This window comes from Mobula hypostoma, chromosome 4 (assembly GCF_963921235.1).
Source record: "Mobula hypostoma chromosome 4, sMobHyp1.1, whole genome shotgun sequence".
NCBI lineage: Eukaryota > Metazoa > Chordata > Chondrichthyes > Myliobatiformes > Myliobatidae > Mobula > Mobula hypostoma.
Window position 1 is genome coordinate 70585545 of NC_086100.1, and position 26800 is coordinate 70612344.

A 26800-nucleotide genomic window follows, 5' to 3' on the forward strand; every position below is an offset into this window, starting at 1 on the left:
ATTTGATAAGGTACCCCATGCAAAAGTAGTGGGTAATCTTGGTTCTATCGTGCCTCCAGGCTCAGACACACATCAAAATTGAAGAGGGAGTAGAGTTCCACTCTAGAATACTGCATTTGGCTTTCACAATGTAGGTTCCTCTTCAATGGGGAAAACAAGTGTAGATTGGGTGATGCTTTGCCCTTGGCTTCAGCCCACGGGCCTCACCCAAACACTCAGCTGCCTGCCAACTGTTTTCACCTGCTTCCGCTTTGACTTATCTGTAGCCTCCCACACTGTTAAATTGAACCCAGAATAAACTTGAGAAACAACACCTCATCTTCAGTCTTGGACTTACTATAGCCTTCTGCACTCATTATCAAGATCAAACTTTTCAAACTAACTTCCTTTGTATCACAATTTTTGAGTTAGTATACTGAGGACAATCTGTCTGTAATATTAGCTGTTTTTTGTCTCTCCACTAGCATGATCCACTAGTCAATCCCCTCAGCTCTGCAATTATTCCCTTTATTTTTGTTTTCTCTCTCTAACTGCCCCCATTAACCTACAACCAGATAACATCTTCAACGACTGTTTGGTAACCTTGCCCTCAATCTATCAGGGACATTCCTTTGGTCCTCTGCCACCTTCTTTTTCCTCTGACATTTTATGGTAATTAGCAGTCCAAATTAAAGGTGCATTACTGCTACCAACTGAACTGGAGTGTGGTGTCAAGAACTGGGGGAAAAACCCTGCCTACTTCTCTTTCAGATGAAAGCTAAGTTATCCCAATAAGACCTATAGATTGTTAGTAAAGAAAGATAAGATAGTGAATTAAATTAAAGTCACTCCCATAACTTAATGAAGCTTTTAAATGAAAACTATCAATGCCCAAAGATTGTAATGAAGTCTGCATTTGATTTCTTTCCACCTGAAATGCTTCACACTGTTATAGTGTATGTTCAACTGTTTCACAATGATAACAAAACCTATACAACCCAGAATGATGTTTTCCAACAGGATATAAGGAATAATTAGATACAGTACACTCAATTCTAAGTCGAGTCAAAGTAATTCCTTCCCGTCTTGTTTTACTCCGTTCTCCCATAAACCCAACAGCTTTATGTATGCTGTGAAGATGTATCCTGTTATGACTATCTCTGCCATCTTCTCTGCAACTTCTTTCATTCTTTCCCAGCTCTGAGTTGTTTTCTTTCATCCTATTTTTTGCTCCATAGATGTTATCTAACTTGCTGAGTAGCTCCAGCAATTCAAATCTCCATCTTATGCAATTTTTGATTTTTATTCACTGGCTGATTCAGAACTCTAGTGCTACAAGCAAGAATGGTTTTCTTTAAGGTGTAGCAAGGAGGTGATGCTGAGGCTTTAAAAAGCATTGGTAAGGCTGCACTGAGGATTATGAGCAATTTTGGGCCCCTTTTCTAAGAATGCTGACATTGGAGAGGGCTCAGAGAACGTTCACAAGAATGTAAGGGTTAACATATGAGGAGCGTTTGATGGCTCTGGGCCTGTACTTACTGGAGCTCTCCTCTAGGGCCATGGGAGTCATTCTCCTTGGGGCAGCCTCATCCTTGGGTGAGGGAATGGACTGAGAAGGGAGGTGGTGGATGGGTGCTGGAAACCGCCTGTCAACAGTCTGCCCACAGATCACAGGGGATAGCGGATCAGGGCTGGGGCATGCACTTCAGCCATGAGGTTCATGAGAATGATCCCAGTGATTCTGCAGCTTTATAAGGCATTGGTCAAACGGCACTTGGAGTACTCCGAGCAGTTTTGGGCCCCTTATCTATGAAAAGATATGCTGGCATTGGAGAAGGTCCAGAGGAGGTTCAGAAGAATGATTCAGAGAATGAAAGGGTTCACGTATGAAGAGTGTTTGATGGCTCTCTAGTGTTTAGAAGAATGAGAGGGGGATCTCATTGAAACCTATTGAATATTGAAAGGCCTAGATTGAGTGGATGTGCAGAGGATGTTTCCTATAGTGGGGGCTGTCTAAGACCAGAGGGAACAGCCTCAGAATAGATGGATGTTCTAAAGAGATGAGAAGGAAGTTCTTTAGCCAGAAGCTGGCGAATCTGGGATGCATTGCCATAGATAGCTGTGGAAGTTCTTTCATTGGGTATATTTAAAAGGGAGGTTGATATGTTTTGATTAGTAAGGTCATCAACGGATATGTGAGGAAGACAAACAAATGGGGTTGAAAGGAATAATAAATCAGTCATGACTAGACTTGATGGGCCAAATGGCCTACTTCTGCTTTTATGTCTTAAGGTCTTATGGTTTTAATTTGCAAACTAATCTTACAGTGTTTTGTTTACTGTTAGTATCATTAGTTTTCAGCTTGTGTCAAGATAATGAAAGATCTGCAAATTTCACTTTTGCAGATAAGGGAGTGCACATCCTTGATGACACTATCGTTTAGATGAAATATCAAACCCAGGCCCCATCTCATTGGAGGAGAATATAAATGATACAGTCACACAGCAATACTCAGATGAGAGTAGAGGAATTGAGGCTAGTTTTACTGATCCTGTAGATTATGTTTAAACCCATGATTATCAGTGTTAACATTACCAGGCATCATTTGAGGTTAACTTGAGGTAAAAGTGGGAGGAACTATCATGGACATGCTACACTGGTGTTGGAAGCATGGCAACACTTACAGGCTGCTCCCAGTTCATCCTTACTGGGTTTCTTGTTGACACAAATGATGCACTTCCCTGTATGTTTTTATGTTTTGATGTATGTATGACAAATAAAGTTAGTCCTTAATCTTAAATCTTACATTGACCAGAGTTCAATTGTGATCTCTGGTACTGTTTATCTGGAGTTTGCCTGTACTTGGTGACTGTGTGGGTTTCACAAAGACGTGCAGGTTCTTTGAGTGATGAATACAAGACCAAGGGTGTAATATTTGAATGGATGCAGTATAAGGAATAATGTGGATGAACTTTTAGCACAGTTACAGAATGGCATGTATGATGTTGTGGGCATCACTGAATCGTGGCTGAAAGAAGATTATAGCAGGAAGCTTAACATCCAAAGATACACATTCTATCAAAAGGACAGGCAGGTGGACAGAGGGGGTGGGTGGCTCTGTTGGTAAATAATGAAAACGAATCCTTAGAAAGAGGTGACACAGGCTCAGAACGTGTAGTATTGTTGTGAGTGGAGCTAAGAAACTGCAAGTGTAAAAAGACCCTGATGGGAGTTATATACAGACCTCTGAAAGATGTGGGCTACAAATTACAATGGGAAGTAGAAAATGCATGCCTAAAGGGTGTTCTTACAATACTGATGGGGGATTTTTATATGCAGGTCGATTGGGAAAATTAGTTTGGTGCTAGATCTCAAGAGGGGTAATTGTAGAATGCCTACAAGATGGCTTTATAGAGCAGTTCATGGTTGAGCCCACTAGGGGATCAGCTATTCTGGATAGGGTGTTGTGCAATGAACCAAAATTGGTTAGGGAGCTTAAGATAAAGGAACCCTTGGAGAAGGTGATCATTATATGATAGAATTCAACCACAAATTTGAGAAAGAGAAGCTAAGGTCAGATGCAACAGTATTTCAGTGGAGTAAAGAGAATTGCAGAGGCATAAGAGTGGTGGTAGAAACATAGAAAGCACACAGCACAATACAGGCCCTTTGGCCCACAAAGCTGTGCTGAAAAAGTCCCTACCTTAGAACTACCTAGACTTTACCCATAGCCCTCTATTCTTCTAAGCTTCCTGTAGCCATCCAGGAATCTCTTAAAAGATCCTATCGTTTCTGCCTCCACCACTGCCGCCGAAGTGGGGTCTGACCAGGGTCCTATATAGCTGCAACATTACCTCTCGGCTCTTAAACACAATCCCACATCTGATGAAGGCTAATGTACCGTATGCCTTCTTAACCACAGAGTCAACCTGCACAGCAGCTTTGAGTGTCCTATGGACTCAGACCCCAAGATCCTCCTGATCCTCCACACTGCTATGAGTCTTACCATTAATGCTATATTCTGCCATCATATTTGACATACCAAAAAGAACCACCTCACACTTATCTGGGTTGAACTTCATTTGCCACTTCTCAGCCCAGTTTTGCATCCTATCAATGTCCCATTGTAACTTCTGACAGCCCTCCACACTATCCACAACACCCCCAACCTTTGTGTCATCAGCAAACTTACTAACCCATTTCTCTACTTCCTCATCCAGGTCATTTACAAAAATCACAAATAGTAGGGGTCCTAGAACAGATCCCTGAGGCACACCACTGGTCTCCGGCCTCCATGCAGAATATGACCCATCTACAGCTACTCTTTGCTTTCTGTGGGCAAGCCAGTTCTTGATCCACAAAGCAAGGTCCCCTTGGATCCCATGCCTCCTTACTTTCTCAATAAGCCTTGCATGGGGTACCTTGTTAAATGCATTGCTAAAATCCATATACACTATATCTATGGCTCTACCTTCATTAACGTGTTTAGTGTTACATACCTCAAGGAGATCTTGTGACTTTCTTGTGAGAATGATGCAATGGTCTTTTGGAGGTCACCTGATGTAATTTTCCCACCGATGTGAGGTCACGTGATGACATGTTCACCACGGGTATAAAAGTGAAGACCCCTGGTGACGCAGTTAGTTTTCCAGCTAGAATGTTAGTCAGTGTCTCCGTTCCGTTGCGTATTTGTTTTATGACACAGTTTCATTTTTAAAACGGAGTGTTACATTCTATTGTAAGGTACTATACTGCTGGATTGGCAGTTTACCCATTTGTGCCAGATTTGTTGATGTACCTTTTCAGTAGTACTGGAGAGTGAAGACTTCATCGAAGTACAGGATATGAAGGATTAAGATAAGTCGGTAATGTTCGGCAGTTTAATAAAAGATTGACCTTATTGAGTCTTTGTTGAAGAAGTAGAAACCTGCATCGAAGATAACTCCTGCCAAAAGATCAAGGTAGTTCATGCAGGATTTGCTTGCCAGAAGAAAGGTCAGTTGTTTTAAGCCGTTTATTTCCTTTATCATGAATCCTTTTGGACAGAACCAACAGGAAAGTTGCATCTATGAAGAAATCCTTCTCCACAGAAGTCTCTCCCGATTGAATGTATAAATCTCTTGGACTTTCGAATTTACCATTTTAAGAACTGTATTTGACTTTACCGCTTTAAGAACTGCTTTCGCATTTATCGCTTTAAGAACCAGTACTGAATGGCGATTTGTTGAATGGCCACATAGCGGTTAATTTCCAGTTAATGCTTTCGTTTGTTTTTTTTATTGTTTATCCGTGTTTAATAAACATTTGGTTGTTTTTATATAACCTGACTTGATTGATATTCATTGTTGCCGGTTACGTAACAGAAATTGTAGAGGCTCGTCCAGATTTTGTTCCAAATTTTTGAGCTTAAGTGCTTGTTTAATTGCCATTCTGATTTGGAAAAGGGAAATACCCGATTTTATTTTCAGTTTGATTGGTGTGTGAGTGGTTTTCGGCAGCAATGGATATTGACGACTTTACGGATTCACCTGACCCGGAGGTTTTAGCGAATGCGAGAAAATCTGTTGTAGCGGAGATTGCTAAGAGGTTGGATATTAAGGGGATTATGAAGGGTACCACAAAGGCCTTAATTGAAAGAAAAATTTTGTAAGAATTTTGCGAGTATTGCTCTTCCATTAACTAATCTCTTGAAGAGCATTATATTAGTTTGAAAAAATTTGATGATGAGGTGTTAGATAGGTTTCCAATGAGTAATCTGGAAATGCAGTTACTTCTTGAATAAATAAAGTTAAAGCAATTAGAAGCTGATTTGGAAAGAAGTCAGTTAGAAGCTGAAAATAAACAGAGGGAATTCGAGGCTAGAGAGGCCCATAAGATAGGGGAATTTAAAGAAAGAGAAGCTGAAAATCAGAGGAAATTTGAACTAGAGATGGAGAAATTAAAATCCGGAAATCAGTCTTCTGGTTCTAAGAAACAGTTTATTGCTAGTCATGAGGTTATTTTGGCTCCTCCATTTAATGAAGCTGAAGTGGACAAATATTTCCAGCATTTCGAAATTGTTGCTCTGAGTTTAGGGTAGCCAAAAGAGCAATGGCCAGTGATGTTACAAAGTGTAATTAGAGGAAAGGCACAACAAATTTATACAGCTTTAAATGCTGAGCAAGCACTGGATTATGATATTGTTGAACAGCATATATTGAAGGCATATAAGTTGGTTTTGGAAGCGTATAGAGGAAGATTCAGAAATTTGAGGAAATTGATGGAAAAAACTTATGTGGAATTTGCCTACAAGAAATCTGTGTGTTTTGAGAGATGGGTTTCCTCTAAAAATGTGAATGGGGAGTATAATAAATTAAAAGAGTTGATTTTACTGGAGGAATTTAGAAGGAGCATTCCTGTTGAAGTGAGGACATACTTAAATGAAAGAGACACTGCTACATTGCAGGAGACTGCTTTTCCATTGTCATACTTGATGGGTCCTATACTCTCATGGCTTATCCTCTTGCCCTTCACATACTTGTAGAATGCCTTGGGGTTTTTCTTAATCCTGTCTGCCAATGCCTTCTCATGGCCCTTTCTGGCTCTCCTAATTTCATTCTTAAGCTCCTTCCTGCTAGCCTTATAACCTTCTTGATTCCTATCATTACCTAGTTATTTGAACCTTTCCAAAGCTCTTCTTTTCTTCTTTTCTAGACCTACAACTGCCTTTGTACACCACAGTTCCTGTACCCTATCATCCTTTCCATGTCTCATTGGAACGTATGTACTCAGAACCCCACGCAAATATCCCTGGAACATGTGCCACATTTCTTCTGTATGTTTCCCTAAGAACATCTGTTTCCAATTTGTGCTTCCAAGTTCCTGATAGCCTCATATTTTCCCTTACTCCAATTAAATGTTTTCCTAACTTGTCTACTCCTATCCCTCTCCAATGCTATGGTAAAAGAGATAAAACTGTGATCACTATCTCCAAAATGCTCTCCCACTGAGAGACCTGACACCTGACCAGGTTCATTTCCCAATACCAGATCAAGTACAGCCTCTCCTCTTGTAGGCTTATCTATATATTGTGTCAAGAAGCCTTCCTGAATACACCTTATAAACTCCACCCCATCTAAACCCCTCACTCTAGGGAGATGCCAATCAATATTTGGGAAATTAAAATTTCCCACCACAAAAACCCTGTTATTATTACTCCTTTCCAGAATCTGTCTCCCTATCTGCTCCTCGATGTCCCTGTTGCTATTGGGTGGTCTATTAAAAACACCCAGTAGAGTTATTGGCTCCTTTCTATTCCTAACTTCCACCCACAGAGACTCCATAGACAACCTCTCCATGACTTCCTCTTTTTCTGCAGCCGTGACACTATCTCTGATCAACTGTGCCACGCACCCATCTCTTTTGCCTCCCTCCCTATCCTTTCTGAAACATCTAATGCCTGGCACCTGAAGTAGCCATTCCGGCCCCTGCACCAACCAAGTCTCTGTGATGGCCACAACATCATAGCTCCAATTGCTGATCCACGCTCTAAGCTCATCCGCTTTATTCATGATACTCCTTGCATTAAAATAAACAGATCTCAATTTCTCCAAGCTTTCTCTATTTGTGAACCAACATCCCTTTCCTCTGTCACTTCTGTTTGGTTCCTACCCCCCAGGAATTCTAATTTAAACTCTCCCCAATAGCCTTAGCAAACCTTCCTGCCAGGATATTGGTCCCCTTTGGATTCAAGTACCAAGATTGATTGGAAGGAGGCATTAGCAGGGATGATAGCAAAGCAGCAATGACTGAAGTTTCTGGTGTCATGTGCCCCGTGACGGGAATAAAGAACCAGCAGAAATAGAAAACACTTTGGAGTCCAGTATTGCTATACACTAATAATATTTATTAGTAACTACGCAATACAGTAATATAAATGTAGATAAATCAAACAGGTTAGCAATGATTATATATATAAGTAAGTATAACAGTAAGTGTGGAAATATATGTCTGAAAAACCAAGCTTCTTTAAGTCTAGGGGTAAAAAGATACTGTCTTACGATGATGAGTAAAGTTCAGTTCAGTTCAGTTCGTGGTATTGAGTTGAGTAGTGATGGAGAGAGAGAGAGGGAGAGATTTGAGTCTTCAGGTCAGCTGACGCTGTCGATCTTCTCGTTGTCCTTCGAAATCCTTTAAAAGTCACCGACTGTGACTTTAACAAAGGGGACCAGTTTTCTGTGGTGGAGCTATCCCCCAGGTGAGGGTGGACACATGGACAACTCCCCACCAGTCAATCCTTTTTCTCTTTTCACTGCAAGAGCGACTGATTGATCTGCCTGATCGATTCTCCAAAACCCACTTTTGCTGCGGGCCCAACAACGCTCATTCAGTGTCCAAAAACATGTCTGAGGTCTGTATCATCTGACCTCCTATTTATCGCACTATACTGAGTATCAACTATCAGTCAAATAACTCCTCCTTCCTCTCTCTGTGTAAGAAATACAAGCACGCAAAAATCCTTGAAGGAAGTATCAACATGCTGCCGAGAAATCATAACATCAATTGTCCATTAAATAATGCCCTTGGTCACCATAGCAACTTACGAGCTGCTCGGTGCTGTCTCCAACTCAGCAGAAATCCAGAAGTTACTTCCAGTGCCTAAAAGTGATAGTCCAACAGTAAGTCTTCGTCTCTCTCTCTCTCTCTTTCAAAACAAGATATCCATGTTAAATAACTCTCTCTCTCTCTTTCAAGAGCACAGTTAATAGGGGTAATTCAGGACCCCGTCACACTGGGAGCAATTCAGAAGACACAGGATAGATACATCTCAAAGAAGAAGAAATATTCTAAAGGCAGGATGCGCAACCGTGGGTGATAAGGGAAGTCCAAGCCAAAATAAAAGCCAAGCAGGGGGCTTATAATAGAACAAACATTACTGGGACATTCAGAGAATTGTGAAGCTTTTAAAATCTAACAGAAGGTAACTACAAAAGTCATAAAGAAGGAAAAGTTGGAATACGAAGGTAAGCTATCCAATAATATTCAGGAGGATACAAAAGTTTCTTCAGATATACAAAGCATAAAAGAGAGCTGAGAGTAGATATCAGGCCGCTGGAAAATGATCTCGGAGAGGTAGTAATGGGAGACAAGGAAATAGCAGACAAACTGACTAAGGATTTTGCATTAGTCATCACTGTGGAAGACACTAACAGTATGCCGGAAGTTCGAGAGTGTCAGGAGACAGAAGTCAGTGAAGTTACCATAATTAGAGGGAAGGTTCTTGGGAAACTGAAAGGTCTGCAGGAGTGTAAGTCACCAGAACCAAATGGTTTACACCTCAGGGTTCTGAAGGAGATGGCTGAAGAGATTGTGGAGACATTAGTTATGATCTTTTAAGAATCAATAGATTCTGGAATGGTTCTGGAGGAAAGGAAAATTGTAAATGTCACTTCATGAAAGGAGAGAGAAAGGTAATTATAGGCCAATTAGTCTGACCTCAGTATTTCGGAAGATTTTGAAGTTGATTGTTAAGGATGTGGGTTTGGGATACTTAGAGCCATATGATAAAAAGTCAGCATAGTTTCCTTTAGGGAAAACGTTGCTTGACAAATCTGTTGGAATTCTTTGAAGACATAACATGCAGGATAGACAAAGGAGAATCAGTGAATGTTGTGAAATTGGATTTTCAGAAGGGGTTTGACAACTTGCCACCCATGAGGCTGCTTAACAAGTTAAGAGCCCATGGTATTACAGGAAAGATACTAGCATGAATAGAACATTGGCTGATTGGCAGGAGGAAATGGTTGGGAATAATGGACTGCCGGTGACCAGTTGTATTGCACAAAGATTTGAGTTGGGACCACTTATTTTTATGTTATATGTCAATGATTTTGATGACAGATTTGATTGCTTTGTGGCCAAGTTTTCAGATGGTACAAGAATAGGTGGAGGAGCAGGTAGTGTTGAGGAAACAGTGAGGCTATAGAAGGACTTAGACAGAATAGGAGAATAGGCCAAGAAGTGGCAGAAGGAATATACTGTCAGGAAGTCTATTGTCATACATTTTAGTAGAAGAAGTAAAAGGGTAGACTATTTTCTAAAAGGAGAGAAAATTCAAAACTCTGGGGTGCAAAGGGGCTTGGGACTCTTTGTGCAGGGTTCCCTAAAGATTAATTTGCAGGTTGAGTTGGTGGTGAGGAAGGCCAATGTGATGTTAGCATTCGTTTCATGGTCTAAAATATAAAAGCAAGAAGGTAATATTGAGCTTTCATAAGACAATGCTGCGATTTCACATGGCGTATTTTGTGCAGTTTTCAAGATTAAAGATTCAAGATTCAAAAAACTTTATTGTCATTCTAACTGTACATCAGCTCTGCAGGGCAGAATGAGACAGTGTTTCCCAGGAGCAGTGCAATCATAACAGAACAAACGCAACACTAAATAATAAACATAACAATAAATAGTAAAACACAACAGCCACATGTCAGTTAAAATCAAGTTATAAGTGTCCAGTGTGAGTTAAAAGTGTCCAAAGCAGAGTCAAGTAGAGCAGCTATTTAGCAGTCTGACAGCCTGTGGGAGGAAGCTGTTTAGTAGCCTTGTGGTTTTAGTTTTGATGCTCCTGTAACGTTTGCCTGATAGCAGAAGAACAAACAGTTCATGGAGAGGGTGTGAGGGATCTTTAATGATGTACCTTGTCTTCTGGAGGCATCGACTCTGAAAGAGGTCTTGGACAGAAGGTAGGGAGACCCCAATAACCTTCTCTGCTCCCCTAACCACCTTCTGCAAGGCTTTTCGTCGACAGCACTGCAGCTGGAATACCAGGTTGTGATACAAAAGGTCAGCACACTCTCAACCACGCCTCTGGAGAATGTAGTTAAGATGTTAGTGGGGAGTGATGTTTGTTTAAGCTTCCTCAGAAAATGCAATCTCTGCTGGGCCTGTTTCACAATCCCAGTGGTGTTCCTGGACCAGGTGAGATTGTCCGAGATCTGCACCCCAAGGAACTTGATGTTTTCCACTTTCTCCACTGTGGAGCCGCTGATGCTGAGGGGTATGTGCTCAGGCTGAGACCGTCTGAAATCGATGATCATCTCCTTGGTTTTGGTGACATTAAGCATCAAGTTGTTATCACTGCACCAGCTCTTTAGGTGTTTGACCTCCTCCCTGTATATTGTTTCATCATTTTTGCTGATGAGCCCCACCACTGTGGTATCATCAACAAATTTAATGATCAGGTTCTCCTTGAATCTGGCTGCACAGTCATGTGTTAGCAGTGTAAACAGCAATGGGCTAAGCACACAGCCTTGTGGGGATCCAGTGCTCAGTGTGATGGAGTCAGAGATGTTCCTGCCAACACAGACTGACTGTGGTCTCTCTGTCAAGAAATCCAGAATCCAGCGACACATGGCAGTGTTAAGGCCAAGCAGAGAGAGTTTCTCCACTAGTCTCTGCGGGATGATGGTATTGAATGCTGAACTGAAATCAATGTACATGATTCTGGCATAAGTGTCTTTGTTGTCCAAGTGAGAGAGAACTGTGTGCAGTGTGGTGGATTTTGCGTCCTTTTGCCCCTTATCTAAGAAAGGATGTGCTGACATTCGAGAAGGTGCAATGGAGGTTCGCAAAAATGATTCTGGGTGAAAAGGCATATTGTGTGAAGAGCGTTTGATGGCTCTGGGCTTGTCCTCACTGGAATTTAGAACAATTTGTAGGAATCTCATTGAAACCTATCACATTGAAAGGCCTCACTAGAGTGGATGTGGAGACGATGTTTCCTGTGGTGGGGGACTGTAGGACAGAGTACGCAGCCTCAGAATAGAGGGACGTCCATTTAGAATGGAGAGGATGAGGAATTTCTTTAGTCAGAGAGTGATGGATCTGTGGAATTCATTGCCAGAGGTGGCTGTGGAGGCCAAGTCATCGGGTATATTTAAGGCACAGGTTGAGATGTTCTTTATTAGTCTGGGCATGAATAGTTATGGGGAGAAGGCTGGGGATTGAGGCTGAGAGGGAAACGGATCTTCCATGATGGTGGAGCAAACTTGATGGGCCAAATGGCCTAAATCTACTCCTATACCTTAAGGTCTTATAGTCTTAACTGGCAATTGTAAATTGCTCCTAGTCCATTGGTGCTAGATTTAGGGGAAATTGACAGGAATGTGAATAGAATGAAGTTGAATCTGAGTAGGTTGACTGAAAATGGGTGCTTGAAGGCCTGCAAGGACTTGGTGGAATGAAGGACCTATTTCTGTGCTATATGACTCTAACTGAGGTGCAATGGAACATTACAATCAAACCTTGTAAATGTTTGAAATTTTCTGTAACAACAAAGTGACTTATTCCCTACCACATACAATTTTTGTAATTATGCTCAGGTAATTTGCTGGTTATATATTAAAGATCATAAAATTATACTGACCCAACTTCAGTGACCCAAAAGACATGGTTCAATGCACTTAAACTGCTTATGTTAAATGAGTAGCAACGACAGATTAGGCATAGATGCACAGCAAAGCGTGAATAGATCATGCTTTAAGCACGAATAGATCACAATTCATTGTCAGTTTAAGTACATATTGCCTTTAATCTTATTTTATTTTCAGAATCTTCCTGTACTTAACTATTAGTAACCTGATGCCTTTCCATAAAGTGCTAAGACTTAAGATTTCATGTCTGCATTCCCCTTTACAGTATGTTAAATGTTACTGACTACCAACTTGCATTGCATGTAAATTAGAAATTCCTAAACATCTAAAAATTTAAAATTCTAAATGTGTTTCTTCTTTTTCTCTACCTCTTTGAATTCAACCTTTCTTTCATTATGTCTATCTCTCTTTCAGAAATCATCCATTCTATTTCCCTGTTCCTTTTAGCTCTGCTTTCTGATTTCTGATCCTTATGGAGAAAAGGGCAGATACTGAAAATCTGAAACAAAAGCAGAAAATGTCAGAAATAAACAGCAAGTCAGGAAGCATTTCAGCTAACCTTTCAGTATAGTGCCCATTCATGATGATACTGCCTGTGACCTGTTGGTTGGGCAATATGATTATTGGTTGGAAAATCCTGTGGCAAATCTAAAGAAAGTTGCAGAGGAGTTTGCAGATACTGGATCAAAAACAGCTGGACGAACTCAATGGGTTGAGAGAATTTTTGACTTGTTGTTATGAGGCAGGGCCTTGACCTGACATGTCAACATTTCATCCTCCTCCACAGTTACTGCTTGACCTCTGCGTCCTTCCAGCTGTTTGCTTTTGCTTCTAATGTTGATCATACTACGGTTATTTGAAGCTCCTTGATCATTTGGACTTAACTAAAAACTGTAGGATTAAGGAAAACCCCGAGGCATTCTACGCGTATTTAAAGAACAGGAGGATGACTAGAGTGAGGGTAGGACTGATCAGGGATAGTAGAGGAAACATGTGCCTGAAGTCAGAGAAGGATGAATGTCCACAGATCACTTAGGATGCTGCACAAGTTGAAAGGGTTGTTAAGAAGGCGTATGATGCATTGGTCTTTGTTACTCTGGGGACTGAGTTTACCACAAGGTAACGTTGCAGCCCTATAAAACCCTGCAGCTCTATTAGACCACACTTGGAAATTTTTGCTCAGTTCTGGTCCTGTCATTATAAGAAGTATGTGGAAGCTATTTTCTATTTTCTATTTATGATTTATAATTTAAATTTTTAATATTTACTAATTTTAACTATTTTTAATATTTTTAATATTTAATATTTGTAATCCAGGGAATGTGAAGCACAGAATCAAATATCGCTGTGATGATTGTACGTTCTAGTACCAATTGCTTGGCGACAATAAAGTATAAAGTATAGAAGTATAAAAAAGCTTTACAGAGGATGCAGATGAGATTTACCAAGATGCAGCCTGGAATAGAGTGCATGTCTTATGAGGATAGGTTGAGCAAAGGAGGATGAGAGTTGATGGTGTACAAAATGATAAGAGGTATAAATCAAATGGATATTCAGAGACTTTTTTTCCAGGGCAGAAATGCCTAATATAAGGGGGCATCATTTTAAGGTAATTGGAGGGAAGTATGGATGGGATGTCAAAGATAAGTTGTTTTTTTTTAAACGCAGTGTGGGTGCATGAAACACACTGCCAGGGGTGGTGGTAGAGGCAGATAAATTAAGGGCATTGAAGAAATACTTGGATGGACACATAGATGATAGAAATTATAAACATGAGAAATTTTGCAGATGCTGGACATCCAAAGCAACACTCAAAAATGCTGGAGGAACTCAGTGGGTCAGGCAAATGGACAAACAGTTGTCATTTTGGGCTGAAACCCTTCTTCAGGACTGGAAAGGAAGGGGGAGGATGCCAGAATAAAAAAAGTCGGTGGAGGTGAAGGAGGACAAACTAGAAGGTGATAGGTGAAGCCATGTGGGTAGGAAAGGTAAAAGGCTGGAGGGAAAAGAATCTGTTAGGAGGGTTGAGTGACCATAGGAGAAAGGGAAGGAGGATGGGCACCAGAGGGAGATGGTAGGCAGGTGAAACGAGATAAAAGCCCAGAGTGAGAAATAGAAGAAGTGGGGAAGAGGTATTTTTTCACTGGAAGGAGTAATCGATATTCATGCCATCAGTTTGGAGGCTACCCAGCAACATCAACAACATCTCAAATAGGATTTGATTTAATGGTTCCAGATCAATAGTCCAGACTTTTAGACCAACAATCTACTACTTCCACAATGCATCTTGCCTGTTACCAGTTCAAAAGCCGTTATTCAGCCAACTCACTTCACTACATTTGATATCAAATGATTGATTTTACTGAACATGACAAAGGCCATAAAAACATCTCTGTTATAGAGACAGAGATTTTGTACATCTTGCTAAAATGCATACAATACTTCCAACATCGGCATCTACTTCGCAAAGTAAAATATTCCCTAGAATCAGAAAATTTAATATAATGCATATCCAGACTTGTAAATCATTCACTTACCGAGTACAAGGCTTTCTTTGTTAGCATGAGGTCCTGTTTTTATCAAATCCATTGGATTGACGGTCACCTTTACCTTCTTCATTGCATCGATTTTGAAAGCCATGCTAGTAAGATGGTAAACAATGGGATCCACACAGCTGCTGATGCTGGCCAAGCACATGGTAATGACATGAACCAGATATATTCCATTCACTGAGATATCATTTACTTTGTACAGTCCATACACTACCAAAGTAACATTAAAAGGTAAAAAGCACACAGTGAAGACCCCGATGTTTAGTAGAAACAATGGTACAATTTTGTATCTTTTAAATGTCTGATTTTCTTTTCTGATTCGGAACATAACTCTGGCAACAGCAAAAAAGCAAGTGACAGTGATTACAAAAGGCACTGCAAATCCAAGCATTGTTATCAGTAATATGAGATTAAAAGCAGATTTCCAAGTTTCAGCTGAATATCCTTCATAACATACCGTACTGTTCATATGATCCTTTTGTTGATATTGAAAAGCAATTGGAAAACTCATCAAAATGATAATAAACCAAACAACAGCACTGACAATGCTGGCCACTTTCGGACTTCTAAGAAAATTTGACTGTAAAGGATGAACTATAGCTAGATAGCGATCAATGCTTATTAATGTAATAAATAAAGTACTTGTATAAAAATTCACTGAAAATATTGTTTCAGATAGAGTGCAAATAAGATTTCCAAAAAGCCATCGAGTAGTTATAAAGTAATGTACTCTGAAAGGTAATGACAGAATGAAGAGCAGATCTGATATTGCCAGATTAGTCAAATAAATGACAGGAGCAGTTTGTAGTTTCATTCTTATGCAGAACACCCATAGCGAAATGCTGTTCAGGGGTAATCCAACTACCACTGTCAACCCAAAAGCAGATGCAAACAGAGTATTCACATCGAAGATTGTACTGTTTGACTCCATGGAACCATTTTCCATTGCTTTGCTTGCTGTTGATTAACTAAAGAGCTTTTAAATAGAGCAAGAGCAGTGTAGCCAGTTTCACAAGTGTAGATGCTGCTAAAGATTACATATCACAATGTTAAACCACAGCTCTGTGTATGTGTGCACAAGTGCATGTATGCACAAGGGAAATGATAAACTTATTGGCATCAGATAAGCAGCATTCACAAGAGAAAAATAAACTAAATGCTACCTGAAAATAAACAGAGGGAATTCGAGGCTAGAGAGGCCCATAAGATAGGGGAATTTAAAGAAAGAGAAGCTGAAAATCAGAGGAAATTTGAACTAGAGATGGAGAAATTAAAATCCGGAAATCAGTCTTCTGGTTCTAAGAAACAGTTTATTGCTAGTCATGAGGTTATTTTGGCTCCTCCATTTAATGAAGCTGAAGTGGACAAATATTTCCAGCATTTCGAAATTGTTGCTCTGAGTTTAGGGTAGCCAAAAGAGCAATGGCCAGTGATGTTACAAAGTGTAATTAGAGGAAAGGCACAACAAATTTATACAGCTTTAAATGCTGAGCAAGCACTGGATTATGATATTGTTGAACAGCATATATTGAAGGCATATAAGTTGGTTTTGGAAGCGTATAGAGGAAGATTCAGAAATTTGAGGAAATTGATGGAAAAAACTTATGTGGAATTTGCCTACAAGAAATCTGTGTGTTTTGAGAGATGGGTTTCCTCTAAAAATGTGAATGGGGAGTATAATAAATTAAAAGAGTTGATTTTACTGGAGGAATTTAGAAGGAGCATTCCTGTTGAAGTGAGGACATACTTAAATGAAAGAGACACTGCTACATTGCAGGAGACTGCTTTTCCATTGTCATACTTGATGGGTCCTATACTCTCATGGCTTATCCTCTTGCCCTTCACATACTTGTAGAATGCCTTGGGGTTTTTCTTAATCCTGTCTGCCAATGCCTTCTCATGGCCCTTTCTGGCTCTCCTAATTTCATTCTTAAGCTCCTTCCTGCTAGCCTTATAACCTTCTTGATTCCTATCATTACCTAGTTATTTGAACCTTTCCAAAGCTCTTCTTTTCTTCTTTTCTAGACCTACAACTGCCTTTGTACACCACAGTTCCTGTACCCTATCATCCTTTCCATGTCTCATTGGAACGTATGTACTCAGAACCCCACGCAAATATCCCTGGAACATGTGCCACATTTCTTCTGTATGTTTCCCTAAGAACATCTGTTTCCAATTTGTGCTTCCAAGTTCCTGATAGCCTCATATTTTCCCTTACTCCAATTAAATGTTTTCCTAACTTGTCTACTCCTATCCCTCTCCAATGCTATGGTAAAAGAGATAAAACTGTGATCACTATCTCCAAAATGCTCTCCCACTGAGAGACCTGACACCTGACCAGGTTCATTTCCCAATACCAGATCAAGTACAGCCTCTCCTCTTGTAGGCTTATCTATATATTGTGTCAAGAAGCCTTCCTGAATACACCTTATAAACTCCACCCCATCTAAACCCCTCACTCTAGGGAGATGCCAATCAATATTTGGGAAATTAAAATTTCCCACCACAAAAACCCTGTTATTATTACTCCTTTCCAGAATCTGTCTCCCTATCTGCTCCTCGATGTCCCTGTTGCTATTGGGTGGTCTATTAAAAACACCCAGTAGAGTTATTGGCTCCTTTCTATTCCTAACTTCCACCCACAGAGACTCCATAGACAACCTCTCCATGACTTCCTCTTTTTCTGCAGCCGTGACACTATCTCTGATCAACTGTGCCACGCACCCATCTCTTTTGCCTCCCTCCCTATCCTTTCTGAAACATCTAATGCCTGGCACCTGAAGTAGCCATTCCGGCCCCTGCACCAACCAAGTCTCTGTGATGGCCACAACATCATAGCTCCAATTGCTGATCCACGCTCTAAGCTCATCCGCTTTATTCATGATACTCCTTGCATTAAAATAAACAGATCTCAATTTCTCCAAGCTTTCTCTATTTGTGAACCAACATCCCTTTCCTCTGTCACTTCTGTTTGGTTCCTACCCCCCAGGAATTCTAATTTAAACTCTCCCCAATAGCCTTAGCAAACCTTCCTGCCAGGATATTGGTCCCCTTTGGATTCAAGTACCAAGATTGATTGGAAGGAGGCATTAGCAGGGATGATAGCAAAGCAGCAATGACTGAAGTTTCTGGTGTCATGTGCCCCGTGACGGGAATAAAGAACCAGCAGAAATAGAAAACACTTTGGAGTCCAGTATTGCTATACACTAATAATATTTATTAGTAACTACGCAATACAGTAATATAAATGTAGATAAATCAAACAGGTTAGCAATGATTATATATATAAGTAAGTATAACAGTAAGTGTGGAAATATATGTCTGAAAAACCAAGCTTCTTTAAGTCTAGGGGTAAAAAGATACTGTCTTACGATGATGAGTAAAGTTCAGTTCAGTTCAGTTCGTGGTATTGAGTTGAGTAGTGATGGAGAGAGAGAGAGGGAGAGATTTGAGTCTTCAGGTCAGCTGACGCTGTCGATCTTCTCGTTGTCCTTCGAAATCCTTTAAAAGTCACCGACTGTGACTTTAACAAAGGGGACCAGTTTTCTGTGGTGGAGCTATCCCCCAGGTGAGGGTGGACACATGGACAACTCCCCACCAGTCAATCCTTTTTCTCTTTTCACTGCAAGAGCGACTGATTGATCTGCCTGATCGATTCTCCAAAACCCACTTTTGCTGCGGGCCCAACAACGCTCATTCAGTGTCCAAAAACATGTCTGAGGTCTGTATCATCTGACCTCCTATTTATCGCACTATACTGAGTATCAACTATCAGTCAAATAACTCCTCCTTCCTCTCTCTGTGTAAGAAATACAAGCACGCAAAAATCCTTGAAGGAAGTATCAACATGCTGCCGAGAAATCATAACATCAATTGTCCATTAAATAATGCCCTTGGTCACCATAGCAACTTACGAGCTGCTCGGTGCTGTCTCCAACTCAGCAGAAATCCAGAAGTTACTTCCAGTGCCTAAAAGTGATAGTCCAACAGTAAGTCTTCGTCTCTCTCTCTCTCTCTTTCAAAACAAGATATCCATGTTAAATAACTCTCTCTCTCTCTTTCAAGAGCACAGTTAATAGGGGTAATTCAGGACCCCGTCACACTGGGAGCAATTCAGAAGACACAGGATAGATACATCTCAAAGAAGAAGAAATATTCTAAAGGCAGGATGCGCAACCGTGGGTGATAAGGGAAGTCCAAGCCAAAATAAAAGCCAAGCAGGGGGCTTATAATAGAACAAACATTACTGGGACATTCAGAGAATTGTGAAGCTTTTAAAATCTAACAGAAGGTAACTACAAAAGTCATAAAGAAGGAAAAGTTGGAATACGAAGGTAAGCTATCCAATAATATTCAGGAGGATACAAAAGTTTCTTCAGATATACAAAGCATAAAAGAGAGCTGAGAGTAGATATCAGGCCGCTGGAAAATGATCTCGGAGAGGTAGTAATGGGAGACAAGGAAATAGCAGACAAACTGACTAAGGATTTTGCATTAGTCATCACTGTGGAAGACACTAACAGTATGCCGGAAGTTCGAGAGTGTCAGGAGACAGAAGTCAGTGAAGTTACCATAATTAGAGGGAAGGTTCTTGGGAAACTGAAAGGTCTGCAGGAGTGTAAGTCACCAGAACCAAATGGTTTACACCTCAGGGTTCTGAAGGAGATGGCTGAAGAGATTGTGGAGACATTAGTTATGATCTTTTAAGAATCAATAGATTCTGGAATGGTTCTGGAGGAAAGGAAAATTGTAAATGTCACTTCATGAAAGGAGAGAGAAAGGTAATTATAGGCCAATTAGTCTGACCTCAGTATTTCGGAAGATTTTGAAGTTGATTGTTAAGGATGTGGGTTTGGGATACTTAGAGCCATATGATAAAAAGTCAGCATAGTTTCCTTTAGGGAAAACGTTGCTTGACAAATCTGTTGGAATTCTTTGAAGACATAACATGCAGGATAGACAAAGGAGAATCAGTGAATGTTGTGAAATTGGATTTTCAGAAGGGGTTTGACAACTTGCCACCCATGAGGCTGCTTAACAAGTTAAGAGCCCATGGTATTACAGGAAAGATACTAGCATGAATAGAACATTGGCTGATTGGCAGGAGGAAATGGTTGGGAATAATGGACTGCCGGTGACCAGTTGTATTGCACAAAGATTTGAGTTGGGACCACTTATTTTTATGTTATATGTCAATGATTTTGATGACAGATTTGATTGCTTTGTGGCCAAGTTTTCAGATGGTACAAGAATAGGTGGAGGAGCAGGTAGTGTTGAGGAAACAGTGAGGCTATAGAAGGACTTAGACAGAATAGGAGAATAGGCCAAGAAGTGGCAGAAGGAATATACTGTCAGGAAGTCTATTGTCATACATTTTAGTAGAAGAAGTAAAAGGGTAGACTATTTTCTAAAAGGAGAGAAAATTCAAAACTCTGGGGTGCAAAGGGGCTTGGGACTCTTTGTGCAGGGTTCCCTAAAGATTAATTTGCAGGTTGAGTTGGTGGTGAGGAAGGCCAATGTGATGTTAGCATTCGTTTCATGGTCTAAAATATAAAAGCAAGAAGGTAATATTGAGCTTTCATAAGACAATGCTGCGATTTCACATGGCGTATTTTGTGCAGTTTTCAAGATTAAAGATTCAAGATTCAAAAAACTTTATTGTCATTCTAACTGTACATCAGCTCTGCAGGGCAGAATGAGACAGTGTTTCCCAGGAGCAGTGCAATCATAACAGAACAAACGCAACACTAAATAATAAACATAACAATAAATAGTAAAACACAACAGCCACATGTCAGTTAAAATCAAGTTATAAGTGTCCAGTGTGAGTTAAAAGTGTCCAAAGCAGAGTCAAGTAGAGCAGCTATTTAGCAGTCTGACAGCCTGTGGGAGGAAGCTGTTTAGTAGCCTTGTGGTTTTAGTTTTGATGCTCCTGTAACGTTTGCCTGATAGCAGAAGAACAAACAGTTCATGGAGAGGGTGTGAGGGATCTTTAATGATGTACCTTGTCTTCTGGAGGCATCGACTCTGAAAGAGGTCTTGGACAGAAGGTAGGGAGACCCCAATAACCTTCTCTGCTCCCCTAACCACCTTCTGCAAGGCTTTTCGTCGACAGCACTGCAGCTGGAATACCAGGTTGTGATACAAAAGGTCAGCACACTCTCAACCACGCCTCTGGAGAATGTAGTTAAGATGTTAGTGGGGAGTGATGTTTGTTTAAGCTTCCTCAGAAAATGCAATCTCTGCTGGGCCTGTTTCACAATCCCAGTGGTGTTCCTGGACCAGGTGAGATTGTCCGAGATCTGCACCCCAAGGAACTTGATGTTTTCCACTTTCTCCACTGTGGAGCCGCTGATGCTGAGGGGTATGTGCTCAGGCTGAGACCGTCTGAAATCGATGATCATCTCCTTGGTTTTGGTGACATTAAGCATCAAGTTGTTATCACTGCACCAGCTCTTTAGGTGTTTGACCTCCTCCCTGTATATTGTTTCATCATTTTTGCTGATGAGCCCCACCACTGTGGTATCATCAACAAATTTAATGATCAGGTTCTCCTTGAATCTGGCTGCACAGTCATGTGTTAGCAGTGTAAACAGCAATGGGCTAAGCACACAGCCTTGTGGGGATCCAGTGCTCAGTGTGATGGAGTCAGAGATGTTCCTGCCAACACAGACTGACTGTGGTCTCTCTGTCAAGAAATCCAGAATCCAGCGACACATGGCAGTGTTAAGGCCAAGCAGAGAGAGTTTCTCCACTAGTCTCTGCGGGATGATGGTATTGAATGCTGAACTGAAATCAATGTACATGATTCTGGCATAAGTGTCTTTGTTGTCCAAGTGAGAGAGAACTGTGTGCAGTGTGGTGGATTTTGCGTCCTTTTGCCCCTTATCTAAGAAAGGATGTGCTGACATTCGAGAAGGTGCAATGGAGGTTCGCAAAAATGATTCTGGGTGAAAAGGCATATTGTGTGAAGAGCGTTTGATGGCTCTGGGCTTGTCCTCACTGGAATTTAGAACAATTTGTAGGAATCTCATTGAAACCTATCACATTGAAAGGCCTCACTAGAGTGGATGTGGAGACGATGTTTCCTGTGGTGGGGGACTGTAGGACAGAGTACGCAGCCTCAGAATAGAGGGACGTCCATTTAGAATGGAGAGGATGAGGAATTTCTTTAGTCAGAGAGTGATGGATCTGTGGAATTCATTGCCAGAGGTGGCTGTGGAGGCCAAGTCATCGGGTATATTTAAGGCACAGGTTGAGATGTTCTTTATTAGTCTGGGCATGAATAGTTATGGGGAGAAGGCTGGGGATTGAGGCTGAGAGGGAAACGGATCTTCCATGATGGTGGAGCAAACTTGATGGGCCAAATGGCCTAAATCTACTCCTATACCTTAAGGTCTTATAGTCTTAACTGGCAATTGTAAATTGCTCCTAGTCCATTGGTGCTAGATTTAGGGGAAATTGACAGGAATGTGAATAGAATGAAGTTGAATCTGAGTAGGTTGACTGAAAATGGGTGCTTGAAGGCCTGCAAGGACTTGGTGGAATGAAGGACCTATTTCTGTGCTATATGACTCTAACTGAGGTGCAATGGAACATTACAATCAAACCTTGTAAATGTTTGAAATTTTCTGTAACAACAAAGTGACTTATTCCCTACCACATACAATTTTTGTAATTATGCTCAGGTAATTTGCTGGTTATATATTAAAGATCATAAAATTATACTGACCCAACTTCAGTGACCCAAAAGACATGGTTCAATGCACTTAAACTGCTTATGTTAAATGAGTAGCAACGACAGATTAGGCATAGATGCACAGCAAAGCGTGAATAGATCATGCTTTAAGCACGAATAGATCACAATTCATTGTCAGTTTAAGTACATATTGCCTTTAATCTTATTTTATTTTCAGAATCTTCCTGTACTTAACTATTAGTAACCTGATGCCTTTCCATAAAGTGCTAAGACTTAAGATTTCAAGTCTGCATTCCCCTTTACAGTATGTTAAATGTTACTGACTACCAACTTGCATTGCATGTAAATTAGAAATTCCTAAACATCTAAAAATTTAAAATTCTAAATGTGTTTCTTCTTTTTCTCTACCTCTTTGAATTCAACCTTTCTTTCATTATGTCTATCTCTCTTTCAGAAATCATCCATTCTATTTCCCTGTTCCTTTTAGCTCTGCTTTCTGATTTCTGATCCTTATGGAGAAAAGGGCAGATACTGAAAATCTGAAACAAAAGCAGAAAATGTCAGAAATAAACAGCAAGTCAGGAAGCATTTCAGCTAACCTTTCAGTATAGTGCCCATTCATGATGATACTGCCTGTGACCTGTTGGTTGGGCAATATGATTATTGGTTGGAAAATCCTGTGGCAAATCTAAAGAAAGTTGCAGAGGAGTTTGCAGATACTGGATCAAAAACAGCTGGACGAACTCAATGGGTTGAGAGAATTTTTGACTTGTTGTTATGAGGCAGGGCCTTGACCTGACATGTCAACATTTCATCCTCCTCCACAGTTACTGCTTGACCTCTGCGTCCTTCCAGCTGTTTGCTTTTGCTTCTAATGTTGATCATACTACGGTTATTTGAAGCTCCTTGATCATTTGGACTTAACTAAAAACTGTAGGATTAAGGAAAACCCCGAGGCATTCTACGCGTATTTAAAGAACAGGAGGATGACTAGAGTGAGGGTAGGACTGATCAGGGATAGTAGAGGAAACATGTGCCTGAAGTCAGAGAAGGATGAATGTCCACAGATCACTTAGGATGCTGCACAAGTTGAAAGGGTTGTTAAGAAGGCGTATGATGCATTGGTCTTTGTTACTCTGGGGACTGAGTTTACCACAAGGTAACGTTGCAGCCCTATAAAACCCTGCAGCTCTATTAGACCACACTTGGAAATTTTTGCTCAGTTCTGGTCCTGTCATTATAAGAAGTATGTGGAAGCTATTTTCTATTTTCTATTTATGATTTATAATTTAAATTTTTAATATTTACTAATTTTAACTATTTTTAATATTTTTAATATTTAATATTTGTAATCCAGGGAATGTGAAGCACAGAATCAAATATCGCTGTGATGATTGTACGTTCTAGTACCAATTGCTTGGCGACAATAAAGTATAAAGTATAGAAGTATAAAAAAGCTTTACAGAGGATGCAGATGAGATTTACCAAGATGCAGCCTGGAATAGAGTGCATGTCTTATGAGGATAGGTTGAGCAAAGGAGGATGAGAGTTGATGGTGTACAAAATGATAAGAGGTATAAATCAAATGGATATTCAGAGACTTTTTTTCCAGGGCAGAAATGCCTAATATAAGGGGGCATCATTTTAAGGTAATTGGAGGGAAGTATGGATGGGATGTCAAAGATAAGTTGTTTTTTTTTAAACGCAGTGTGGGTGCATGAAACACACTGCCAGGGGTGGTGGTAGAGGCAGATAAATTAAGGGCATTGAAGAAATACTTGGATGGACACATAGATGATAGAAATTATAAACATGAGAAATTTTGCAGATGCTGGACATCCAAAGCAACACTCAAAAATGCTGGAGGAACTCAGTGGGTCAGGCAAATGGACAAACAGTTGTCATTTTGGGCTGAAACCCTTCTTCAGGACTGGAAAGGAAGGGGGAGGATGCCAGAATAAAAAAAGTCGGTGGAGGTGAAGGAGGACAAACTAGAAGGTGATAGGTGAAGCCATGTGGGTAGGAAAGGTAAAAGGCTGGAGGGAAAAGAATCTGTTAGGAGGGTTGAGTGACCATAGGAGAAAGGGAAGGAGGATGGGCACCAGAGGGAGATGGTAGGCAGGTGAAACGAGATAAAAGCCCAGAGTGAGAAATAGAAGAAGTGGGGAAGAGGTATTTTTTCACTGGAAGGAGTAATCGATATTCATGCCATCAGTTTGGAGGCTACCCAGCAACATCAACAACATCTCAAATAGGATTTGATTTAATGGTTCCAGATCAATAGTCCAGACTTTTAGACCAACAATCTACTACTTCCACAATGCATCTTGCCTGTTACCAGTTCAAAAGCCGTTATTCAGCCAACTCACTTCACTACATTTGATATCAAATGATTGATTTTACTGAACATGACAAAGGCCATAAAAACATCTCTGTTATAGAGACAGAGATTTTGTACATCTTGCTAAAATGCATACAATACTTCCAACATCGGCATCTACTTCGCAAAGTAAAATATTCCCTAGAATCAGAAAATTTAATATAATGCATATCCAGACTTGTAAATCATTCACTTACCGAGTACAAGGCTTTCTTTGTTAGCATGAGGTCCTGTTTTTATCAAATCCATTGGATTGACGGTCACCTTTACCTTCTTCATTGCATCGATTTTGAAAGCCATGCTAGTAAGATGGTAAACAATGGGATCCACACAGCTGCTGATGCTGGCCAAGCACATGGTAATGACATGAACCAGATATATTCCATTCACTGAGATATCATTTACTTTGTACAGTCCATACACTACCAAAGTAACATTAAAAGGTAAAAAGCACACAGTGAAGACCCCGATGTTTAGTAGAAACAATGGTACAATTTTGTATCTTTTAAATGTCTGATTTTCTTTTCTGATTCGGAACATAACTCTGGCAACAGCAAAAAAGCAAGTGACAGTGATTACAAAAGGCACTGCAAATCCAAGCATTGTTATCAGTAATATGAGATTAAAAGCAGATTTCCAAGTTTCAGCTGAATATCCTTCATAACATACCGTACTGTTCATATGATCCTTTTGTTGATATTGAAAAGCAATTGGAAAACTCATCAAAATGATAATAAACCAAACAACAGCACTGACAATGCTGGCCACTTTCGGACTTCTAAGAAAATTTGACTGTAAAGGATGAACTATAGCTAGATAGCGATCAATGCTTATTAATGTAATAAATAAAGTACTTGTATAAAAATTCACTGAAAATATTGTTTCAGATAGAGTGCAAATAAGATTTCCAAAAAGCCATCGAGTAGTTATAAAGTAATGTACTCTGAAAGGTAATGACAGAATGAAGAGCAGATCTGATATTGCCAGATTAGTCAAATAAATGACAGGAGCAGTTTGTAGTTTCATTCTTATGCAGAACACCCATAGCGAAATGCTGTTCAGGGGTAATCCAACTACCACTGTCAACCCAAAAGCAGATGCAAACAGAGTATTCACATCGAAGATTGTACTGTTTGACTCCATGGAACCATTTTCCATTGCTTTGCTTGCTGTTGATTAACTAAAGAGCTTTTAAATAGAGCAAGAGCAGTGTAGCCAGTTTCACAAGTGTAGATGCTGCTAAAGATTACATATCACAATGTTAAACCACAGCTCTGTGTATGTGTGCACAAGTGCATGTATGCACAAGGGAAATGATAAACTTATTGGCATCAGATAAGCAGCATTCACAAGAGAAAAATAAACTAAATGCTACCTTTAGAATGAAGAGCACAAATAAGGGAAAGGAATTTTTTTTTACCAGAATGAGACTGAGATAGGGCCACCAGGTTATCTTCACATATTCAATTGACTGCTTCCCCTGCAGCTTCTCCCTCCAAATCCTACATGCCACTCTTTCTACTGTGCGGAGGTATCTGACTCCTCCTCCCTCTACCCCTTTTTATTCTCCACTTTGGCCTCTTAGCTTTTCTCCCCGCCTATCACTTCCCCCTTGGGCTCCCTCTTCCTTCCCTTTTTCCTATGGTTCAGTCTCCTCTCCAATCAGACTCCTTCTCCAGCGCTTTACCTTCCCTACCCACTTGGCTTCACCTACCACATTCCAGCTATCCTCGTACCCTGGCACCTCAACTTTTATTCTGGCATCTTTCCCCTTCCTTTGCAG

The 26800-nt window shown here is 40.4% G+C and overlaps 1 protein-coding gene across 2 annotated transcripts in view; it reads right to left on the bottom strand.

Annotated features, from left to right (window-relative positions):
• The window catches only part of LOC134344818 (lysophosphatidic acid receptor 6-like), a 54601-nt gene extending 28197 nt beyond the window's left edge, over positions 1-26404 (bottom strand). The window contains exons 1-2 of one of the 2 annotated variants that reach the window (XR_010017530.1): positions 25215-26404; positions 14924-15069 (exon numbers count right to left, since the gene is read on the bottom strand). Coding sequence is in view for 1 of the 2 variants with exons in the window: in XM_063044925.1 (XP_062900995.1) it covers positions 14924-15884 (961 nt within the window). In the remaining variant the exon portion in view is untranslated. Of the gene's footprint in view, positions 1-14923; positions 15890-25214 lie in introns of those variants that run through there. The other variant, XM_063044925.1, reaches the window with a different exon arrangement.
• Between the last annotated feature and the right edge of the window lie 396 nt (positions 26405-26800).